This window comes from Mustelus asterias, chromosome 10, assembly GCF_964213995.1.
Source record: "Mustelus asterias chromosome 10, sMusAst1.hap1.1, whole genome shotgun sequence".
Classification (NCBI taxonomy): domain Eukaryota; kingdom Metazoa; phylum Chordata; class Chondrichthyes; order Carcharhiniformes; family Triakidae; genus Mustelus; species Mustelus asterias.
Window position 1 is genome coordinate 126,620,812 of NC_135810.1, and position 19,848 is coordinate 126,640,659.

The window sequence follows — 19,848 nt, forward strand, 5'->3', positions numbered from 1 at the left end:
TTCTGGTCACCACACTACCAGAAGGATGTGGAGGCTTTGGAGAGGGTACAGAAAAGATTTACCAGGATGTTGCCTGGTATGGAGGGCATTAGCTATGAGGAGAGGTTGGAGAAACATTATGTGTCTTAAAAGGTACTTAGCTTAGAGGGTTCGACCTCATTGTTCCAGTGGAGCAGCTAGACTGGTGTTTTCAGGAGAGGAGAGCTAGTGGGTAAGAGGTGTTTTTAAATTGCTCTATTTTCGGAATGTTTTTTTTTCTCTAAAGCAGCTGGGAGGGTAAAACCGGAAGTAGGCCCCAGTGACACCTGGGAAGTTATATATTTTTTTCCTTTGAAAAAAAGGCCGCTCTATCCAGCGGGCAGCGTTGTGAGCGGGCGACGGAGTGAGAGGGAGCAGAGTGAAGGCTGAAGGGCTTTGGCTCAACGGGCTAGGCAGGGTAGGTTTAGTTCTTAGTTTTCCCTGTGTTATTTGAAGAAAGGGGGAATTATGAGTGTGAGGCGGTGTCGGATGTGGGAGGTCCTGGAGTCTCCGAGTCTCCCGGACGTCCATATCTGCACCAGGTGCGTCGAGCTGCAGCTCCTAAGAGACCACGTTAGGGAACTGGAGCTGCAGCTCGATGACCTTCGTCTGGTCAGGGAGAATGAGGGGGTGATAGAGAGGAGTTACAGGCAGGTGGTCACACCGGGGCCACGGGAGGCAGACAAGTGGGTCACGGTTAGGAAGGGGAAGGGGAAAGGTCAGGTACTAGAGAGTACCCCAGTGGCTGTGCCCCTTAACAATAAGTGCTCCTGTTTGAGTGCTGTTGGGGGGGACAGCCTACCTGGGGGAAGCAACAGTGGCCGTGCCTCTGGCACAGAGTCCGGCTCTGTAGCTCAGAAGGGTAGGGAAAGGAGGGGGAAGGCAGTAGTAGGGGACTCTATAGTGAGGGGGTCGGACAGGCGATTCTGTGGACGCGGTCAAGAAACTCGGATGGTAGTTTGCCTCCCTGGTTCCAGGATCCGGGATGTTTCTGATCGCGTCCAAGATATCCTGAAGTGGGAGGGAGAAGAGCCAGAGGTCGTGGTACATATTGGTACCAATGACATAGGTAGGAAAAGAGAAGAGGTCCTGAAAGGAGAATATAGGGAGTTGGGAAGGGAGTTGAGAAGAAGGAACGCAAAGGTAGTAATCTCGGGATTGCTGCCTGTGCCACGCGACAGTGAGAGTAGGAATGGAATGAGGTGGAGGATAAATGCGTGGCTGAGGGATTGGAGCAGGGGGCAGGGATTCAGGTTTCTGGATCATTGGGACCTCTTTTGGGGCAGGTGTGACCTGTACAATAAGGATGGGTTGCACTTGAATCCCAGGGGGACCAATATCCTGGCGGGGAGGTTTGCTAAGGCTACTGAGGAGAGTTTAAACTAGAATGGTTGGGGGGTGGGAATCAAAATGAAGTGACTGGGAGAGAGGAGGTTAGCTCACAAATAGAGAAAGCTTGCCGACAGTGTGAGAGGGAGGATAGGCAGGTGATAGAGAAGGGGAGCGCTCAGACCGAAGGTTTGAGATGTGTCTATTTTAACGCAAGGAGTGTTGTGAACAAAGTGGATGAGCTTAGAGCGTGGATCACTATTTGGAAATATGAAGTGGTGGCCATTACAGAGACTTGGATGCTCAGGGACAGGACTGGCTACTTCAAGTGCCGGGATTCAGATGTTTCAGAAGGGACAGGGAGGGAGGCAAAAGAGGTAGGGGAGTGGCACTGTTGATCAGAGATAGTGTCACGGCTGCAGAAAAGATGGACACCATGGAGGGATTGTCTACGGAGTCTCTGTGGGTGGAGGTTAAAGGGGCTTGGAGCTCCGAAAGCTTGTGTGGCTTTTGCTACCAAATAAACCTGTTGGACTTTAACCTGGTGTTGTTAAACTTCTTACTGTGTTTACCCCAGTCCAACGCCGGCATCTCCACATCGTGGAGGTTAGGAACAGCAAGGGGTCAATAACTTTACTGGGTGTTTTCTATAGGCCACCCAATAGTAACAGGGATGTTGAGGAGCAGATAGGGAAACAGATCCTGGAAAGGTGTAATAATAAGAGTTGTCGTGATGGGAGATTTTAATTTCCCAAATATTGATTGGAATCTCCCTAGAGTAAGGGGTGTAGATGGGGAGGAGTTTGTTAGGTGTGTTCAGGAGGGTTTCTTGACACAGTAGGTCCATAAGCCAACAAGAAGAGAGGCTGTACTTGATTTGGTATTGGGAAATGAACCTGGTCAGGTGTCAGATCTCTCAGTGGGAGAGCATTTTGGAGATAGTGATCATAATTCTATCTCCTTTACAATAGCATTGGAGAGAGATAGGATCAGACAAGTTAGAAAAGTGTTTAATTGGAGTAAGGGGAATTATGAGGCTATCAGGCAGGAAATTGGAGGCTTAAATTGGAAAGAGGTTTTCTCAGGGAAATGTATGGAAGAAATGTGACAAATTTTCAGGGAATATTTGTCTGGAGTTCTGCATAGCAACGTTCCAATGAGACAGGGAAGTTATGGTAGGTTGCAGGAACCGTGGTGTACAAAGGCTGTAATGAATCTAGTCAAGAAGAAAAGAAAAGCTTACAAAAGGTTCAGGGAGCTAGGTAATGTTAGAGATCTTGAAGAGTATACGGTTAATAGGAAGGATCTTAAGAAGGAAATTAGGAGAGCCAGAAGGGGTCATGAGAAGGCCTTGGCAGGCAGGATTAAGGAAAACCCCAAGGCATTCCACAAGTATGTGAAGAGCAAGAGGATAAGACGTGAAAGAATAGGACCTATCAAGTGTGACAGTGGGAAAGTTTGTATGGAATCGGAAGAAATAGCAGAGGTACTTAATGAATACTTTACTTCAGTATTCACTATGGAAAAGGATCTTGGTGGTTGTAGAGCAGGCTTGCAGTGGACTGAAAAGCTTGAGCATGTAGATATTAAGAAAGAGGATGTGTTGGAGCTTTTGAAAAGCATCAAGTTAGATAAGTCGCCGGGACCGGATGAGATGTACCCCAGGCTACTGTGGGAGGCGAGGGAGGAGATTGCTGAGCCTCTGGCGATGATCTTTGCATCATCAATGGAGACGGGAGAGGTTCCAGAGGATTGGAGGATTGCGGATGTTGTTCCTTTATTCAAGAAAGGGAATAGGGATAGCCCTGGAAATTATAGACCAATGAGTCTAACCTCAGTGGTTGGTAAGTTGATGGAGAATATCCTGAGAGGCAGGATTTATGAACATTTGGAGAGGTATAATATGATTAAGAATAGTCAGCATGGCTTTGTCAAAGGCAGATCATGCCTTACGAGCCTGGTTGAATTTTTTGAGGATGTGACTAAACACATTGATGAAGGAAGAGCAGTAGATGTAGTATATATGGACTTCAGCAAGGCATTTGATAAGGTGCCCCATGCAAGCCTTATTGAGAAAGTGAGGGGGCATGGGATCCAAAGGGACATTGCTATGTGGATCCAGAACTGGCTTGCCCACAAAAGGCAAAGAGTGGTTATAAATGGGTCATGTTCTGCATGGAGGTCCGTCACCAGTGGAATGCCCCAGGGATCTGTTCTGGGACCCTTGCTCTTTGTGATTTTTATAAATGACTTGGATGAGGAAGTGGACGGATGGGTTGGTAAGTTTGCTGATGACACAAAGGTTGGAGGTGTTGTGGATAGTGTGGAGGGATGTCAGAAGTTGCAGCGAGACATTGATAGGATGCAAGACTGGGCGGAGAAGTGGCAGATGGAGTTCAACCCAGATAAGTGTGAGGTGGTTCATTTTGGCAGGTCAAATAGGATGGCGGAATATAATATTAATGGTAGGACTCTTGGCAGAGTGGAAGATCAGAAGGATCTTGGGGTCTGAGTTCATAGGACGCTCAAAGCAGCTGTGCAGGTTGAGGCTGTGGTTAAGAAGGCGTATGGTGTACTGGCCTTCATCAATCGAGGAATTGAGTTTAGGAGTCGTGAGATAATGTTGCAGCTATATAAGACCCTGGTCAGACCACACTTGGAGTACTGTGCTCAGTTCTGGTCGCCTCATTACAGGAAGGATGTGGAAGCCATAGAAAGGGATTTACAAGGATGTTGCCTGGGTTGGGGAACATGCCTTATGAGGATAGGTTGAGTGAGCTCACCCTTTTCTCCTTGGAGAGATGAAGGATGAGGGGTGACCTGATAGAGGTGTATAAGATGTTGAGAGGTATTGATCGAGTGGATAGTCAGAGGCTTTTTCCCAGGGCTGAAATGGTTGCCACAAGAGGACACAGGTTTAAGGTGCTGGGGAGTAGGTACAGAGGAGATGTCAGGGGTAAGTTTTTCACCCAGAGGGTGGTGGGTGTGTGGAATGGGCTGCCAGCAACGGTGGTGGAGGCGGATTCCATCGGGTCTTTTAAGAGACTTTTAGATAAGTACATGGAACTTAGTAAGATAGAGGGTTATAGGTAAGCCTAGTAATTGCTAAGGTAGGGACATGTTCGGCACAACTGTGGGCTGAAGGACCTGTATTGTGCTGTAGTTTTTCTATGTTTCTATGTTTCTAAACTTGGTTTGTTCTCACTGGAACAACGGAGGTTGAGAAGTGACCTGATAGAAGTCTACAAGATTATGAGAGACATAGACAGAATGGATAGTCAGAAGCTTTTTCCCAGGGTGGAAGAGTCAATTACTAGGGGGCACAGGTTTAAGGTGCGAGGGCAAGGTTTAAAGCAGATTTTTTACACAGAGGGTGGTGGGTGCCTGGAACTCGCTGCCAGGGGAGGTAGTGGAAGCGGATACAGGAGTGACTTTTAAGGGGCATCTTGACAAATACATGAATAGGATGGGAATAGAGGGATATGGTCCCCGGAAGGGTAGGGGGTTTTAGTTAAGTCGGGCAGCATGGTCAGTGCAGGCTTGGAGGGCCGAAGGGCCTGTTTCTGTGCTGTAATTTTCTTTGTTCTTTGTTCAAAGCCTTCATAGTGTCGATGTGGCCCTTCCTTCACTGCCATGAGGCAATGCCCAGAGTTATATCACCCCCAGCACCATGAGCTCGGATCTTGTCCAGTGACCTTTCATGTACCACATGACAAATACGTTTGGAAATCCAAATACACAACCTCCACTTGTTCCCCTTTATCCATGTTGTTTATTACAACCTCAAAGAACTCTAACAAATCGGTCAAACATCATTTTCCTTCACAAAAACATGTTACTTCCCTCTCATTATATGATGATTTTCCAAATATCCTGCGACTCCTTTCCTCTGGATTCTAGCACATTCCCTGCAACACGTTAGGCGAGCTACACTTTCTGTATCTCCAACTGAAAAGTCAGATACAAAAGAGTTGTTGATAAACTCTGCCATAGGCTCATTCCCCATTATGAATCTCACACTCTCACTGTCCATAGGACCAATGCTCGCTTCCACTAACTCTTTTCATTTTGACGGATTGAATCTTTTACTGTCTGTTTTTTTACATTTCCTGCTGGTTTTCACTCAGTACTGACCCTCTGACAGTGCGGCACTCCCTCAGCACTGACCCTCTGACAGTGCGGCACTCCCTCAGCACTGACCCTCTGACAGTGCAGCACTCCCTCAGTACTGACCCTTTGACAGTGCGGCACTCCCTCAGTACTGACCCTCTGACAGTGCGGCGCTCCCTCAGCACTGACCCTCTGACAGGGCGGCACTCCCTCAGTACTAACCCTCTGACAGTGCGGCAATCCCTCAGCACTGACCCTCTGACAGTGCGGCACTCCCTCAGTACTGACCCTCTGACAGTGCGGTGCTCCCTCAGTACTGACCCTCTGACAGTGCAGCACTCCCTCAGTACTGACCCTCTGACAGTGCGGCACTCCCTCAGTACTGACTCTCTGACAGTGCGGTGCTCCCTCAGTACTGACCCTCTGACAGTGCGGTGCTCCCTCAGCACTGACCCTCTGACAGTGCGGCACTCCCTCAGTACTGACCCTCTGACAGTGCGGCACTCCCTCAGTACTGACCCTCTGACAGTGCGGCACTCCCTCAGCACTGACCCTCTGTCAGTGAAGCACTCCCTCAGTACTGACCCTCTGACAGTGCGGCACTCCCTCAGTACTGACCCTCTGACAGTGCGGCACTCCCTCAGTACTGACCCTCTGACAGTGCGGCACTCCCTCAGCACTGACCCTCTGACAGTGCGGCACTCCCTCAGCACTGACCCTCTGACAGTGCGGCACTCCCTCAGCACTGACCCTCTGACAGTGCACTATGGCAATGCTAAGTGGGATAGCAGTAGGAACTGACTGCTGGCTGCAGGAGTTCCCGTGTCGATGTGGTACTCACAGTGAGGATGCTTTCACCCACCGACTTCAGAACATCCGATAGTTTTGTCAATAGCAGCTGGCGAGATGGCACCGTGATCATGTGACCCTCAGCATCAAAATCCAATTTCACCATCAAGAACGGCACCCGCGATTCGCTTCTTGTCTTGAGACAAAATAAACACAGAACATCGAGCTCTCACAATCCTTCAACACATTCTGGTCAAAATCACACCCATTTAACCTCTCCCCCATCACTGACTCTCCCCCCCATTCCCCCTCTCACACCCCCATGTACACTCTCCCCCATCACTGACTCTACCCCCCATTCCCCCTCTCACACCCCCATGTCCACTCTCCCCCATCACTGACTCTCCCCCCCATTCCCCCTCTCACACCCCCATGTGGCAAATGGAGTTTAACCCTGACAAATGCGAGGTGATTCATTTTGGTAGGACAAATTTAAATGTGGATTACAGGGTCAAAGGTAGGGTTCTGAAGAATGTGGAGGAACAGAGAGATCTTGGGGTTCATATCCACAGATCTCTGAAGGTTGCCACTCAAGTGGATAGAGCTGTGAAGAAGGCCTATAGTGTGTTAGCTTTTATTAACAGGGGGTTGGAGTTTAAGAGCCGTGGGGTTATGCTGCAACTGTACAGGACCTTGGTGAGACCACATTTGGAATATTGTGTGCAGTTCTGGTCACCTCACTACAAGAAGGATGTAGAGACACTGGAAAGAGTGCAGAGGAGATTTACCAGGATGCTGCCTGGTTTGGAGGGTAGGTCTTATGAGGAAAGGTTGAGGGAACTTGGGCTTTACTCTTTGGAGCGGAGGAGGTTGAGAGGAGATTTGATAGAGGTTTATAAGATGATGAGGGGGATAGATAGAGTGAACGTTCAAAGACTATTTCCTCGGGTGAATGGAGCGGTAACTAGGGGGCATAACTATAGGGTTCATGGTGGGAGATATAGGAAGGATGTCCGAGGTAGGTTTTTTACTCAGAGAGTGGTTGGGGTGTGGAATGGACTGCCTGCAGGGATAGTGGAGTCAGAAACTTTAGGAACATTTAAGAAGCTATTGGATAGTCACATGGAGTACTTCGGGATGATAGGGAGGAAATAGCTTGATCTGGGTTTCAGACAAAGCTCGGCACAACATTGTGGGCCGAAGGGCCTGTTCTGTGCTGTACTGTTCTATCTATGTACACTCTCCCCTATCACTGACTCTCCCCCCCCATTCCCCCTCCCACACCCCCATGTACACCCTCTGGGATGGGCATGTCTGTGGGGAAGGGTGGGGGTGGTTCAGGTCAGGCCTGTTTTCCGAGTGGAGAGGTGATTGGCTCAGGCAATGTCTGCAGTGGCGGGGTTGTCTTGGGCTCTGGGTGGTGTGGGTGGAGGGTGGTCCAACCTGGGCTAATCTGGTTGAGGCAGTCATAGCCAGTGAGGCAGGTTGTGATGGTTGGAGCTGTGTCAGGTTGAGTAGGTGGGGTTCGGTTGAAGCCAGCAGATGGAGGTCAGGTCAGGCTGGGGTGGCGGCAGGGAGTGGAGGCCAGGCTGGGATTGGGGCTCGAGTTGTGTAGAGGAATGTGAGGTGGCAGGGGAGCATAAGCAGGGGGCTAATGGGGGGAATCCCATGGGGGGTTTGGCGTTTCACTGGGCGTGGGTCAGTGTTATAGTTATCCAGAAATTAGAAGTGGTTGTAATTCTTTTGAAGTTTTTCTGGGTAACTCTAACTGTGAGACAGACTGAACTGCTCCAACGTTCTGATTTATACTGCACTTTCAGATGGTTCCCAGCGCAGTCTGAACTTCCCTTAGCTGGGAAAGTCCAGTACGCAGTGGGAGGGGTGGCATCTCTGTGGAACCCCACCCCCAAGGCACAATGCTCTGGAGCTTGCACGTTATTGGCCAATGGGTCAAATGATCAAAGGCTTGGTCAAGGAGGTAGATTTTAAGGATTGTCTTAAATGAGGAAAGCGAGGTAGGGAGGCAGAGAGGTGTTGAGAAAGCGAGGTAGGGAGCAGAGAGGTGTTGAGAAAGTGAGGTAGGGAGCAGAGAGGTGTTGAGAAAGCGAGGTAGGGAGCAGAGTGATGTCAGGAAAGTGAGGTAGGGAGGCAGAAGGGTGTCGAGAAAGTGAGATAGGGAGCAATACATCTTCAATACAGTGGCTGACCTTGTCTTGGGCCAGGTGATGGGATTCTGCACCATCATGTGACTGATCAGACCTCCCAAACGCCCCAGGTTCTGAGTCACCTGTCTGGCCTCTTGCAGGTGTTTTTCAGCCGTCTCTTGCTGCACCCGCTGGACGTGCACTGGCTCCTTCAGGAAGAGGTGTTGGGAAAGCGAGGTAGAGAGCAGAGAGGTATCGAGAAAGTGATGTAGGGAGCAGAGAGGTGTCGAGAGAGAATTCCAGAACTTAGGGCCCATGTAGCTAGAGGCACACATGCCATTGGTAGGAGCAATTACAATCAGGGATATTCATCTGGCCAAATTTAGATGAGCAGATATTATTTCTAATCCATGTTAATGACACAGAGAGACAAAGCGTAATGTATCCAAGTTTACTGATCATACCAAGCTAGGTGGAAAAGTAATCTGTGGGGTGGACACAGAGAGGTTGCAAAAAGACATTGACAGGTTAAGTGAATGGACAACAAATGGCAGATGGAGAATAAGACAGGGAAGTGTGAAGTTATTCACCTTAGTTGAAAGAATAATAAAGCAGAATATTTTCAAAGGGTAGAAACTTGTAAGTGTTGATGTTTAAACTGATTGGTGTGTGCTTGTACAAGTTAGCATGTAGCTGCTGTAAGCAATTAGAATGGCCAATGGCATGTTGGCCTTTATTACGAGGGCATTGGAGTACAGGAATAAAGAAACTTGCTAGAACATAGAACATAGAAAGCCACAGCACAAACAGGCCCTTCGGCCCACAAGTTGCGCCGATCACATCCCCACCTCTAGGCCTATCTATAGCCCTCAATCCCATTAAATCCCATGTACTCATCCAGAAGTCTCTTAAAAGACCCCAACGAGTTTGCCTCCACCACCACCGACGTCAGCCGATTCCACTCACCCACCACCCTCTGAGTGAAAAACTTACCCCTGACATCTCCTCTGTACCTACCCCCCAGCACCTTAAACCTGTGTCCTCTCGTAGCAACCATTTCAGCCCTTGGAAATAGCCTCTGAGAGTCTACCCTATCCAGACCTCTCAACATCTTGTAAACCTCTATCAGGTCACCTCTCATCCTTCGTCTCTCCAGGGAGAAGAGACCAAGCTCCCTCAACCTATCCTCATAAGGCATGCCCCCCAATCCAGGCAACATCCTTGTAAATCTCCTCTGCACCCTTTCAATGGCTTCAACATCTTTCCTGTAATGAGGTGACCAGAACTGCGCGCAGTACTCCCAAGTGGGGTCTAACCAGGGTCCTATAAAGCTGCAGCATTATCTCCCGACTCCTAAACTCAATCCCTCGATTAATGAAGGCCAGTACGCCGTACGCCTTCTTGACCGCATCCTCCACCTGCGAGGCCAATTTAAGAGTCCTATGGACCCGGACCCCAAGGTCCTTCTGATCCTCTACACTGCTAAGAATGGTACCCTTCATATTATACTGCTGCTTCATCCCATTGGATCTGCCAAAAGAGTTGTACAGGGATTTGGTGCGACCACACCTGGAATACGGTGTGCAGTTTTGGTCTCCACATTTAAGAAAGGATAGACTTGCATTGGAGGCGGCACAGCAAAGGTTCACTAGACTGGTCCCTGGGATGAGGGGGTTGTCCAATGGTGAGAGGCTGCGTAAATTGGGTTTCTGTTCTCTGGAGTTTAGAATAAGAGGAGATCTCATTGAAACCCACAGGATTCTGAGGGGGTTTGACGGGGAGACACTGAGAGATTGTTTCCACTGGTGGGGAAATCTAGAACATGGGGGCACAGTCTCAGGATAAGGGGCTGATCATTTTGGACTGAGATGAGAAGAAATTTCTTCACTGTTGTGGGTCTTTGGATTTTCTCCCCCAGTGGGTTGTGGATGCTCCATCGTTGAATATATTTTAAGCTGAGGGGAGTGGGTGGGAAAATGAAACTGAGGTGAAAGATCAGCCGTGATTGCGTTGAATGGTGGAGCGGGCTCAATGGGTCATGTGTTTAACTCCTGCCCTATTTCTGATGTTCTCATGTTACAGATTGGAAGGTGGTGAGATTGGCAGTTACAGCCACCCTGTCTTCTCCAATTCTGGGTATTTTAAAGGCTCGTACCTGCAATACATCTTCAACAAAGTGGCTGACCTTGTCTTGGGCCAGGCTGATGAGATTCTGCACCATCATGTGACTGACCAGACCTCCCAAACGCCCCAGGTTCTGAGTCACCTGTCTGGCCTCTTGCAGGTGTTTTTCAGCCGTCTCTTGCTGCACCCGCTGGACGTGCACTGGCTCCTTCAGGAAGTTGCCAATTATTAGCTCCAGCTGTGTCTCACAGTCTTGAATCATTTTGTAGCTGTCTTCACGTACCTGCATCACCAACAAGAACTCAGCGAATCAGACCATCAGAGTGCGATAGACAGGGCTACATCAAGATAGCAGGAAATCAGGCAGTCTACGATAAGACAGTATAAGGCAGCATCACATTTAAACTGTCTGATTGAGCTACAAACAAAAGAAGATAAGAAGAGACTGTCCGTGATAGACTGTGGGATATATCAGCTGGAGTTCCAAAGTGAGAGAGCAAAGTAGCCAATAATAGTTGAGAGTATTAAACACTGATTCGAGACTATGACAGAGTTGAAAACTGTTAGTTAAGATAATATGAGAAAGGGTTCCACAATAAAAGAGAATATTGGATATTATTGAAGTGTTTACAATAAAGTGACATTTTTGCAACAGTTTTTAGAAGGGTTCTAAACTGGTTGATGATATCAGACTATGTTTGGGAGTAAAAGCTGGAAAATAAAAGCTGAACCAGATAAATCTTTATGTTATTTACAGAATTAGAGTGGGAGTCACATAGTATTAGAGAGGAATGTGCGTATGGAGCATTGGTGAATGGATACAGAATATCATCAGACAGAGGGACGTCCAGCGTACCGTGAGCTGGTGCACTCTCCTCATACTCACAGGATCTTTGAACCATTGAATGGTTGCAGCACAAAGGAGGTCATTCAGCCCATTGTGTCTGTATTGATCCTCTGTAAGGACGACACAGTCAGTCCCAACTCTCACACAAGTACCTAACTACGCGTGGTGTGAAAAAGTTTCTCCTCCTATCTCCATTACTTCATTTACCAATTACATTAAATCTGTGTCCTCTCATTCTCGATCCTTCCACCAGTGAGAACAGTTTCTCCCCATCTACCCTGTCCAGGCCCCTCTTGATTTTGAACATCTCTATCAAATCTCCTCTCAACTTTCTCTTCTCCGAGGAAAACAGTCCCAACCTCTCCAATCTATCCTCATAACTGTGGTTTCTCACCCGAGGAATCATTGTCATGAATCTTTTCTGAACTCTCTCTAATACTTTCATATTCTTCTGAAAAATGCGGTGTCCAGACACAGCTGTTTTATACAGGTTTACCATAACTCCCTTGCTTTCTTCTCTGGGCAGCATGGTGGCACAGTGGTTAGCACTGCTGCTTCACAGTGCCAGGGATCTGGGTTCGATTCCCGGCTTGGGTCACTGTCTGTGTGGAGTTTGCACGTTCTCCCCGTGTCTGCGTGGGTTTCCTCCGGGTGCTCCGGTTTCCTCCCACAGTCTGAAAGATGTGCGGGTTAGGTTGATTGGCCGTGCTAAATTGCCTCTTAGTGTCCCGGGATATGTATGTTAGAGGGATTAGTGGTGTAAATACGTGGGTTTTCGGGGATAGGACCTGGGTGGGATTGTTGTTGGTGCAGACTCGATGGGCCGAATGGCCTCCTTTTGCACTGTAGAATCTATAATTCTATGATTTCTATGCCACTATTAATAAAGCCCAGGATACTGTAAGCTTTATTAACCTAGCTCAACCTGTCCTGCCATCTTTAATGATTTATGCACATATTTCCTCCCAGAGTTTCCTCCGGTTTCCTCCCACAGTCTGAAAGATGTGCGGGTTAGGTTGATTGGCCATGCTAAAATTGCCCTTAGTGTCCTGGGATGTGTAGATTAGAGGGATTAGCGGGTAAATATGTAGGGATATGGGGGTAGGGCCTGGGGTGGGATTGTGGTCGGTGCAGACTCGATGGGCCGAATGGCCTCTTTCTGCACTGTAGGGTTTCTAAGATTTCTATGATATACATCTCAAAAAGATCCATTATCTGCTTCCTGTCACCCAGGCAATCGGTATCCATGTTGCTGCTGTCGCTTTTATTCCCTGAGCTGTGACTTTTCTCACAAGTCTGTTGTGTGGCAAATGCCTTTTGGAAATCCATGTCATCCATCCACATCAACAACATTATCCTCATCGACCCTATCTGTTACCTCATCTAAAACCTCAATTAAAACAGTCCCTGAACAATTCATGCGGACTGACCTTCACTACTTTTGTTCAAATTATGACACATTTTGTCCTGGATTACTGCATCTAAAAGCATCCCATTCACAAAAATTGAACAGCCTATCCCATAGTTGCTAATGCGGAGTATGTGTGAGTGTGTGTGTGAGTGTGTGTGTGTGTGAGTGTGTGTGTGTGTGAGTGTGTGTGTGTGAGTGTGTGTGTGTGTGTGTGTGTGTGTGTGTGAGTGTGTTTGTGTGTGTGTGTGTGTGTGAGTGTGTGAGTGAGTGTGTGTGAGTGTGTGTGTGAGTGTGAGTGTGTGTGTGTGAGTGTGTGTGAGTGTGTGTGTGTGAGAGTGTGTGTGTGAGAGTGTGAGTGTGTGTGTGTGAGTGTGTGTGTGTGTGAGTGTGTGTGTGTGAGTGTGTGTGTGTGTGAGTGTGTGTGAGTGTGTTTGTGTGTGTGTGTGTGTGTGAGTGTGTTTCTGGTTCTGTGCATGTGTGCACGCACTGGTTTTGTGTGTTTGTGTGTGAGTGTGTTTGTGTGTGTGTGTTTGTGTGTGTGAGTGTGAGTGTGTTTGTGTGAATGTGTGTGTGAGTGTGTGTGAGTGTGTGAGTGTGTGTGTGAGTGTGTGTGTGAGTGTGTTTGTGTGTGTGAGTGTGAGTGTGTTTGTGTGAATGTGTGTGTGTGTGTGTGTGAGTGAGTGTGTGTGAGTGTGTGAGTGTGTGTGTGAGTGTGTTTGTGTGTGTGAGTGCACGTGCTGGTACTGTGTGTGTGTGTGTGCACGCACACTGGTTCTGTGCATATGTTTGTGTACGCTCTGGTTCTGTGCATGTGTGTGCGCACTGGTTCTTGAGTGTGTGCACGCGCTGGTTTTGTGCATGTGTGTGCACACTGGTTCTGTGTGTGTGCGCGCGTGCTGGTTCTGTGTGTGTGTGTGTGTGCACACTGGTTCTGTGTGTGCACGTGCACTGGTTCTGTGCGTGTGTGTGTGTGCGCTTGAGTTCTGGTTCTGTGTGAGTGTGTGTGCGTGCGTACGAGTTCAGTGTTCATGTGCGGGTATGTGGTTGTTCTGTGGATGTATGCGCTAGTTCTGTGTGCATGTGTGCGTTGAGTGTGTGAGTGAGTGTGTTAGTGAGTGTGTGTGTGTGCATGAATGTGTGTGTGAGTGAGTGTGTGTGTGTGTGCATGAATGTGAGTGTGTGTGTGTGTGTGAGTGAGTGTGTGAGTGTGTGTGCGTGAGTGTGTGTGTGTGTGTGTGAGTGTGTGCATGAATGTGTGTGTGAGTGAGTGTGTGAGTGTGTGTGCGTGAGTGAGTGTGTGAGTGTGTGTGTGTGCATGAGTGAGTGTGTGAGTGTGTGTGCGTGAGTGAGTGTGTGTGTGTGTGAATGTGAATGTGTGAGTGCGTGTGTGTGTGTGAGTGCTTGTGTGTGAGTGTGTGAGTGCGAGAGTGTGTGTGTGAGTGTGTGCGTGTGTGAGTGAGTGTGTGTGCGTGAGTGTGTGGGTGTGAATGTGTGTGTGTGAGTGTGTGTGTGTGTGAGTGTGTGTGTGTGTGAGTGTGTGTATGAGTGAGTGTGTGTGTGAATGAGTGTGTGCGTGTGTGTGTGAGTGTGTGCGTGTGATGTGAGTGTGTGTGTGAGTGTGTGTGCGGGTATGTGGTTGTTCTATGGATGAATGCGCTAGTTCTGTGTTTATGTGTGCGTTAAGTGTGTGAGTGTGTGCATGAGTGTGTGAGTTTGTGTGAGTGCGCGTGCGTGAGTGAGTGTGTGTGTGTGCGTGAGTGTGTGTGCGTGAGTGTGTGTGCTTGAGTGAGTGAGTGTGTGTGTGTGAATGTGTGTGTGTGTGTGTGTGCGAGTGAGTGTGTGTGTGTGTGAGTGTGTGTGTGGGAATGTGTGTGTTTGTGTGTGTGAGTGTGTGTGTGGGTGAGTTTGTGTGTGTGTGTGGCTGTGTGTGTGAGTATGTGAGTGGGTGTGTGTGTGAGTGTGTGTATGAGTGAGTGTGTGTGTGAATAAGTGAGCGTGTGAGTGTGAGTGTGTGCGTGTGTGTGTCTGTGTGTGTGTGTGAGTGTGTGTGTGAGGTGAGTGTGTGTGTGAGTGTGTGTGCGGGTATGTGGTTGTTCTGTGGATGTATGCGCTAGTTCTGTGTGTATGTGTGCGTTAAGTGTGTGAGTGTGTGCATGAGTGTGTGAGTTTGTGAGTGTGTGTGCGTGAGTGCGTGTGTGTGAGTGAGTGTGCGTGTGTGTGAGTGTGTGCGTGTGTGTGTGAGTGTGTGTGTGCGTGAGATGTGTGTGTGTGTGAATGTGTGTGTGTGAGTGTGTGTGAGTGTGAGTGTTTGTGTGTGTGTGAATGTGTGTGTGTGAGTGTGTGTGTGTGTGAGTGTGGGAGTGTGAGTGAGTGTGTGTGTGCGTGTGTGAGTGTGTGTGTGTGTGAATGTGTGTGTGTGCGTGTGTGTGCATGTGTGAGTGTGTGTGTGTGAGTGTGAATGTGTGAGTGTGATTTTGTGAGTGGGTGTGTGTGTGTGAGTGTGTGTGTGTGTGAATGTGTGTGTGTGCGTGTGTGAGTGTGTGCATGTGTGAGTGTGAATGTGTGAGTGTGATTTTGTGAGTGTGTGAGTGAGTGTGTGAGTGAGTGTGTGAGTGAGTGTGTGAGTGTGTGTGTGAGTGTGTGTGTGTGAGTGTGTGTGTGAGTGTGTGTGTGAGTGTGTGTGTGAGTGTGATGTGAGTGTGTGTGAGTGTGAGTGTGTGAGTGTGATTTTGTGTGTGGGTGTGTGAGTGTGTATGTGTGTGTGTGTGAGAATGTGTGGGTGTGAGTGTGTGCATGTCATAAAGGTTTACAGCATGGAAATGGGCCCTTCAGCCCAACTTGTCCATGCCGCCGTTATTTATTTTTTAAAACCCCTAAGCTAATCCCAATTGCCCGCATTTGGCCCATATCCCTCTATACCCATCTTACCCATGTAACTATCTCAATGCTTTTTAAAAGTTAAAATTGTACCCGCCTCTACTACTCCCTCTGGCAGCTTGTTCCAGACACTCACCACCCTCTGTGTGAAAAAATTGCCCCTCTGGACACTTTTGTAACTCTCCCCTCTCACCTTAAACCTATGCCCTCTAGTTTTAGACTCCCCTACCTTTGGGAAAAGATATTGACTATCTACCTTGTCTATGCCCCTTATTATTTTATAGACCTCTATAAGGTCACCCCTCAGCCTTCTACACTCCAGAGAAAAAAGTCCCAGTCTATCCAGCCTCTCTTTCTAACTCAATCCATCAAGTCCCGGTAGCATCCGAGTAAATCTTTTCTGCACTTTTTCTAGTTTAATAATATCCTTTCTATAATAGGGTGACCAGAATTGCACACAGTATTCCAAGTGTGGCCTTACCAATGTCTTATACAACTTCAACAAGACGTCCCAACTCCTGTATTCAATGTTCCAACCGATGAAACCAAGCATGCCGAATGCTTTCTTCACCACTCTGTCCACCTGTGACTCCACTTTCAAGGAGCTATGAACCTGTACCCCTAGATCTCTTTGTTCTGTAACTCTCCCCAACGCCCTACCATTAACTGAGTAAGTCCTGCCCTGGTTCAATCTACCAAAATGCATTACCTCGCATTTGTCTAAATTAAACTCCATCTGCCATTCGTCAGCCCACTGGCCCAATTGATCAAGATCCCGCTGCAATTGGAGATAACCTTCCTCACTGTCCACCATGCCACCAATCTTGGTGTCATCTGCAAACTTACTAACCATGCCCCCTGTATTCTCATCCAAATCATTAATATAAATGACAAATAACAGTGGACCCAGCACTGATCCCTGAGGCACACCGATGGTCACAGGCCTCCAGTTTGAAAAACAATTCTCTACAACCACCCTCTGGCTTCTGTCAAGAAGCCAATTTTGTATCCATTTAGATACCTCACCATGTATCCCGTGAGATTTAACCTTATGCAAGAACCTACCATGCGGTACCTTGTCAAAGGCCTTGCCAAAGTCCATGTAGGCAACATCAACTGCACTGCCCTCATCTACCTTCTTGGTTATCCCTTCAAAAAACTCAATTAAATTTGTGAGACATGATTTTCCACTCACAAAGCCATGCTGACTGTCCCTAATCAGTCCTTGCATCTCTAAATACCTGTAGATCCTGTCTCTCACAATACCTTCCAACAATTTATCCACCACAGATGTGAGGCTCACTGGCCTGTAGTTCCCAGGCTTTTCCCTGCAGCCCTTTTTAAACAAAGGCACAACATTTGCCACTCTCCAATCTTCAGGCATCTCACCCGTGACTATCGATGATTCAAATATCTCGACGAGGGGACCCATAATTTCCTCCCGAGCCTCCCACAACGTCCTGGGATATACCTCATCAGGTCCCGCAGATTTATCTACCTTGATGCGCTTTAAGACTTCCAGCACCTCCTTCTCTGTAATATGTACACTCCTCAAGACATCACTATTTATTTCCCCAAGTTCCCTAACATCCATGCTTTTCTCAACAGTAAATACTGATGAGAAATATTCATTTAGGATCTCAAACATCTCTTGGATAGATGGATTCCTGATCGGTAAGGGAATTACGGGTTATAGGGATCAGGCGGGTAAGTGGAACTGATCCACTTCAGATCAGCCATGATCTTATTGAATGGCGGGGCAGGCTCGAGGGGCTAGATGGCCTACTCCTGCTCCTATTTCTTATGTTCTTATGTTCTTGTGGATCCGCACATAGATTACCTTGTTGATCCTTAAGAGACCCTATTCTCTCCCTTGTTACTCATTTGCCCTTTATGTATTTGTGGATTGTGGGTGGAAGTCCAGAGCGGGAAGGGGTCGATAACTTTGCTGGGTGTTTTCTACAGGCCGCCCAATAGTAACAGGGATGTTGAGGAGCAGATAGGGAAACAGATCCTGGAGAGATGTAGTAATAACAGGTTGTCGTGATGGGAGACTTTAATTTCCCAAATGTCCCATTGTTTAAGAAGGGGAACAGAGACTTCCCCGGGAATTATAGACCGGTGAGTCTCACTTCTGTTGTCGGCAAGATGTTGGAAAAAATTATAAGGGATAGGATTTATAGTTATTTGGAGAGTAATGAATTGATAGGTGATAGTCAGCATGGTTTTGTGGCAGGTAGGTCGTGCCTTACTAACCTTATTGAGTTTTTTGAGAAAGTGACCAAGGAGGTGGATGGGGGCAAGGCAGTGGACGTGGTATATATGGATTTTAGTAAGGCGTTTGATAAGGTTCACCATGGTAGGCTTCTGCAGAAAATGCAGATGTATGGGATTGGGGGTGATCTAGGAAATTGGATCAGGAATTGGCTAGCGGATAGGAAACAGAGGGTGGTGGTTGATAGTAAATATTCATCATGGAGTGCGGTTACAAGTGGTGTACCTCAGGGATCTGTTTTGGGGCCACTGCTGTTTGTAATATTTATTAATGATCTGGATGAGGGTATAGTTGGGTGGATTAGCAAATTTGCTGATGACACCAAAGTCGGTGGTGTGGTAGACAGTGAGGAAGGGTGTCGTAGTTTGCAGGAAGACTTAGACAGGTTGCAAAGTTGGGCCGAGAGGTGGCGGATGGAGTTTAATGCGGAGAAGTGTGAGGTAATTCACTTTGGTAGGAATAACAGATGTGTTGAGTATAGGGCTAACGGGAGGACTTTGAATAGTGTGGAGGAGCAGAGGGATCTAGGTGTATGTGTGCATAGATCCCTGAAAGTTGGGAATCAAGTAGATAAGGTTGTTAAGAAGGCATATGGTGTCTTGGCGTTTATTGGTAGGGGGATTGAATTTAGGAGTCGTAGCGTTATGTTGCAACTGTACACAACTCTGGTGCGGCCGCACTTGGAGTACTGTGTGCAGTTCTGGTCCCCACATTACAGGAAGGATGTGGAGGCTTTGGAGAGGGTGCAGAGGAGGTTTACCAGGATGTTGCCTGGTATGGAGGGGAGATCCTATGAGGAGAGGCTGAGGGATTTGGGATTGTTTTCGCTGGAAAGGCGGCGGCTAAGAGGGGATCTTATTGAAACATATAAGATGATTAGAGGTTTAGATAGGGTGGATAGTGATAGCCTTTTTCCTCTGATGGAGAAATCCAGCACGAGGGGGCATGGCTTTAAATTGAGGGGGGGTAGTTATAGAACCGATGTCAGGGGTAGGTTCTTTACCCAGAGGGTGGTGAGGGATTGGAATGCCCTGCCAGCATCAGTAGTAAATGCGCCTAGTTTGGGGGCGTTTAAGAGATCCGTAGATAGGTTCATGGACGAAAAGAAATTGGTTTAGGTTGGAGGGTCACAGTTTTTTTTTAACTGGTCGGTGCAACATCGTGGGCCGAAGGGCCTGTTCTGCGCTGTAATGTTCTATGTTCTATGTTCTAAACATCGATTGGAATATCCCTAGGGTAAGGGGTTTGGATGGGGAAGAGTTTGTTAGGTGTGTTCAGGAGGGTTTCCTGACACAGCATGTGGATAAGCCTACAGGAGGAGAGGCTGTACTCGATCTGGTAATGGCTAATGAGCCTGGACAGGTGTCGGATCTCTCAGTGGGAGAGCATCTTGGGGATAGTGATCATAACTCTATCTCCTTTACGCTAGCATTGGAAAGAGATAGGATCAGGCAAGCTGGGAAAGTGTTTATCTGGAGTAAGGGGAAATATGAAGCCATCAGGCAGGAGATTAGAGGCGTAAATTGGAAGGAGGTATTCTCGAGGAAAAGTACCGAAGTAAGGTACTAAGGTACTCTGGTCGCCTCATTACAGGAAGGATGTGGAAAAGATTGAAAGGGTGCAGAAGAGATTTACAAGGATGTTGCCTGGATTGAGTGGCATGCCTTATGAGGATAGGCTGAGGGAGCTCGGTCTTTTCTCCTTGGAGAGACGAAGGATGAGAGGAGACCTAATAGAGGTGTATAAGATGTTGAGAGGCATAGATCGGGTGGACTCTCAGAGGCTTTTTCCCAGGGTGGAAATGGCTGCTACGAGAGGACACAGGTTTAAGATGCTGGGGGGGGGGGGGGGGGGGGGGGGGGTAGGTACAGGGGAAATGTTAGGGGGAAGTTTTTCACACAGAGGGTGGTGGGTGAGTGGAATC

General features: G+C 47.9%; 1 protein-coding gene across 1 annotated transcript in view; it reads right to left on the reverse strand.

Annotated features, from left to right (window-relative positions):
• The window catches only part of dnhd1 (dynein heavy chain domain 1), a 261,227-nt gene that overhangs the window by 196,171 nt on the left and 45,208 nt on the right, over positions 1-19,848 (reverse strand). The window contains exons 5-6 of the mRNA XM_078221475.1: positions 10,546-10,797; positions 6,320-6,442 (exon numbers count right to left, since the gene is read on the reverse strand). Of these exons, the coding sequence (XP_078077601.1) occupies positions 6,320-6,442; positions 10,546-10,797 (375 nt within the window). The remainder of the gene's footprint in view (positions 1-6,319; positions 6,443-10,545; positions 10,798-19,848) is intronic.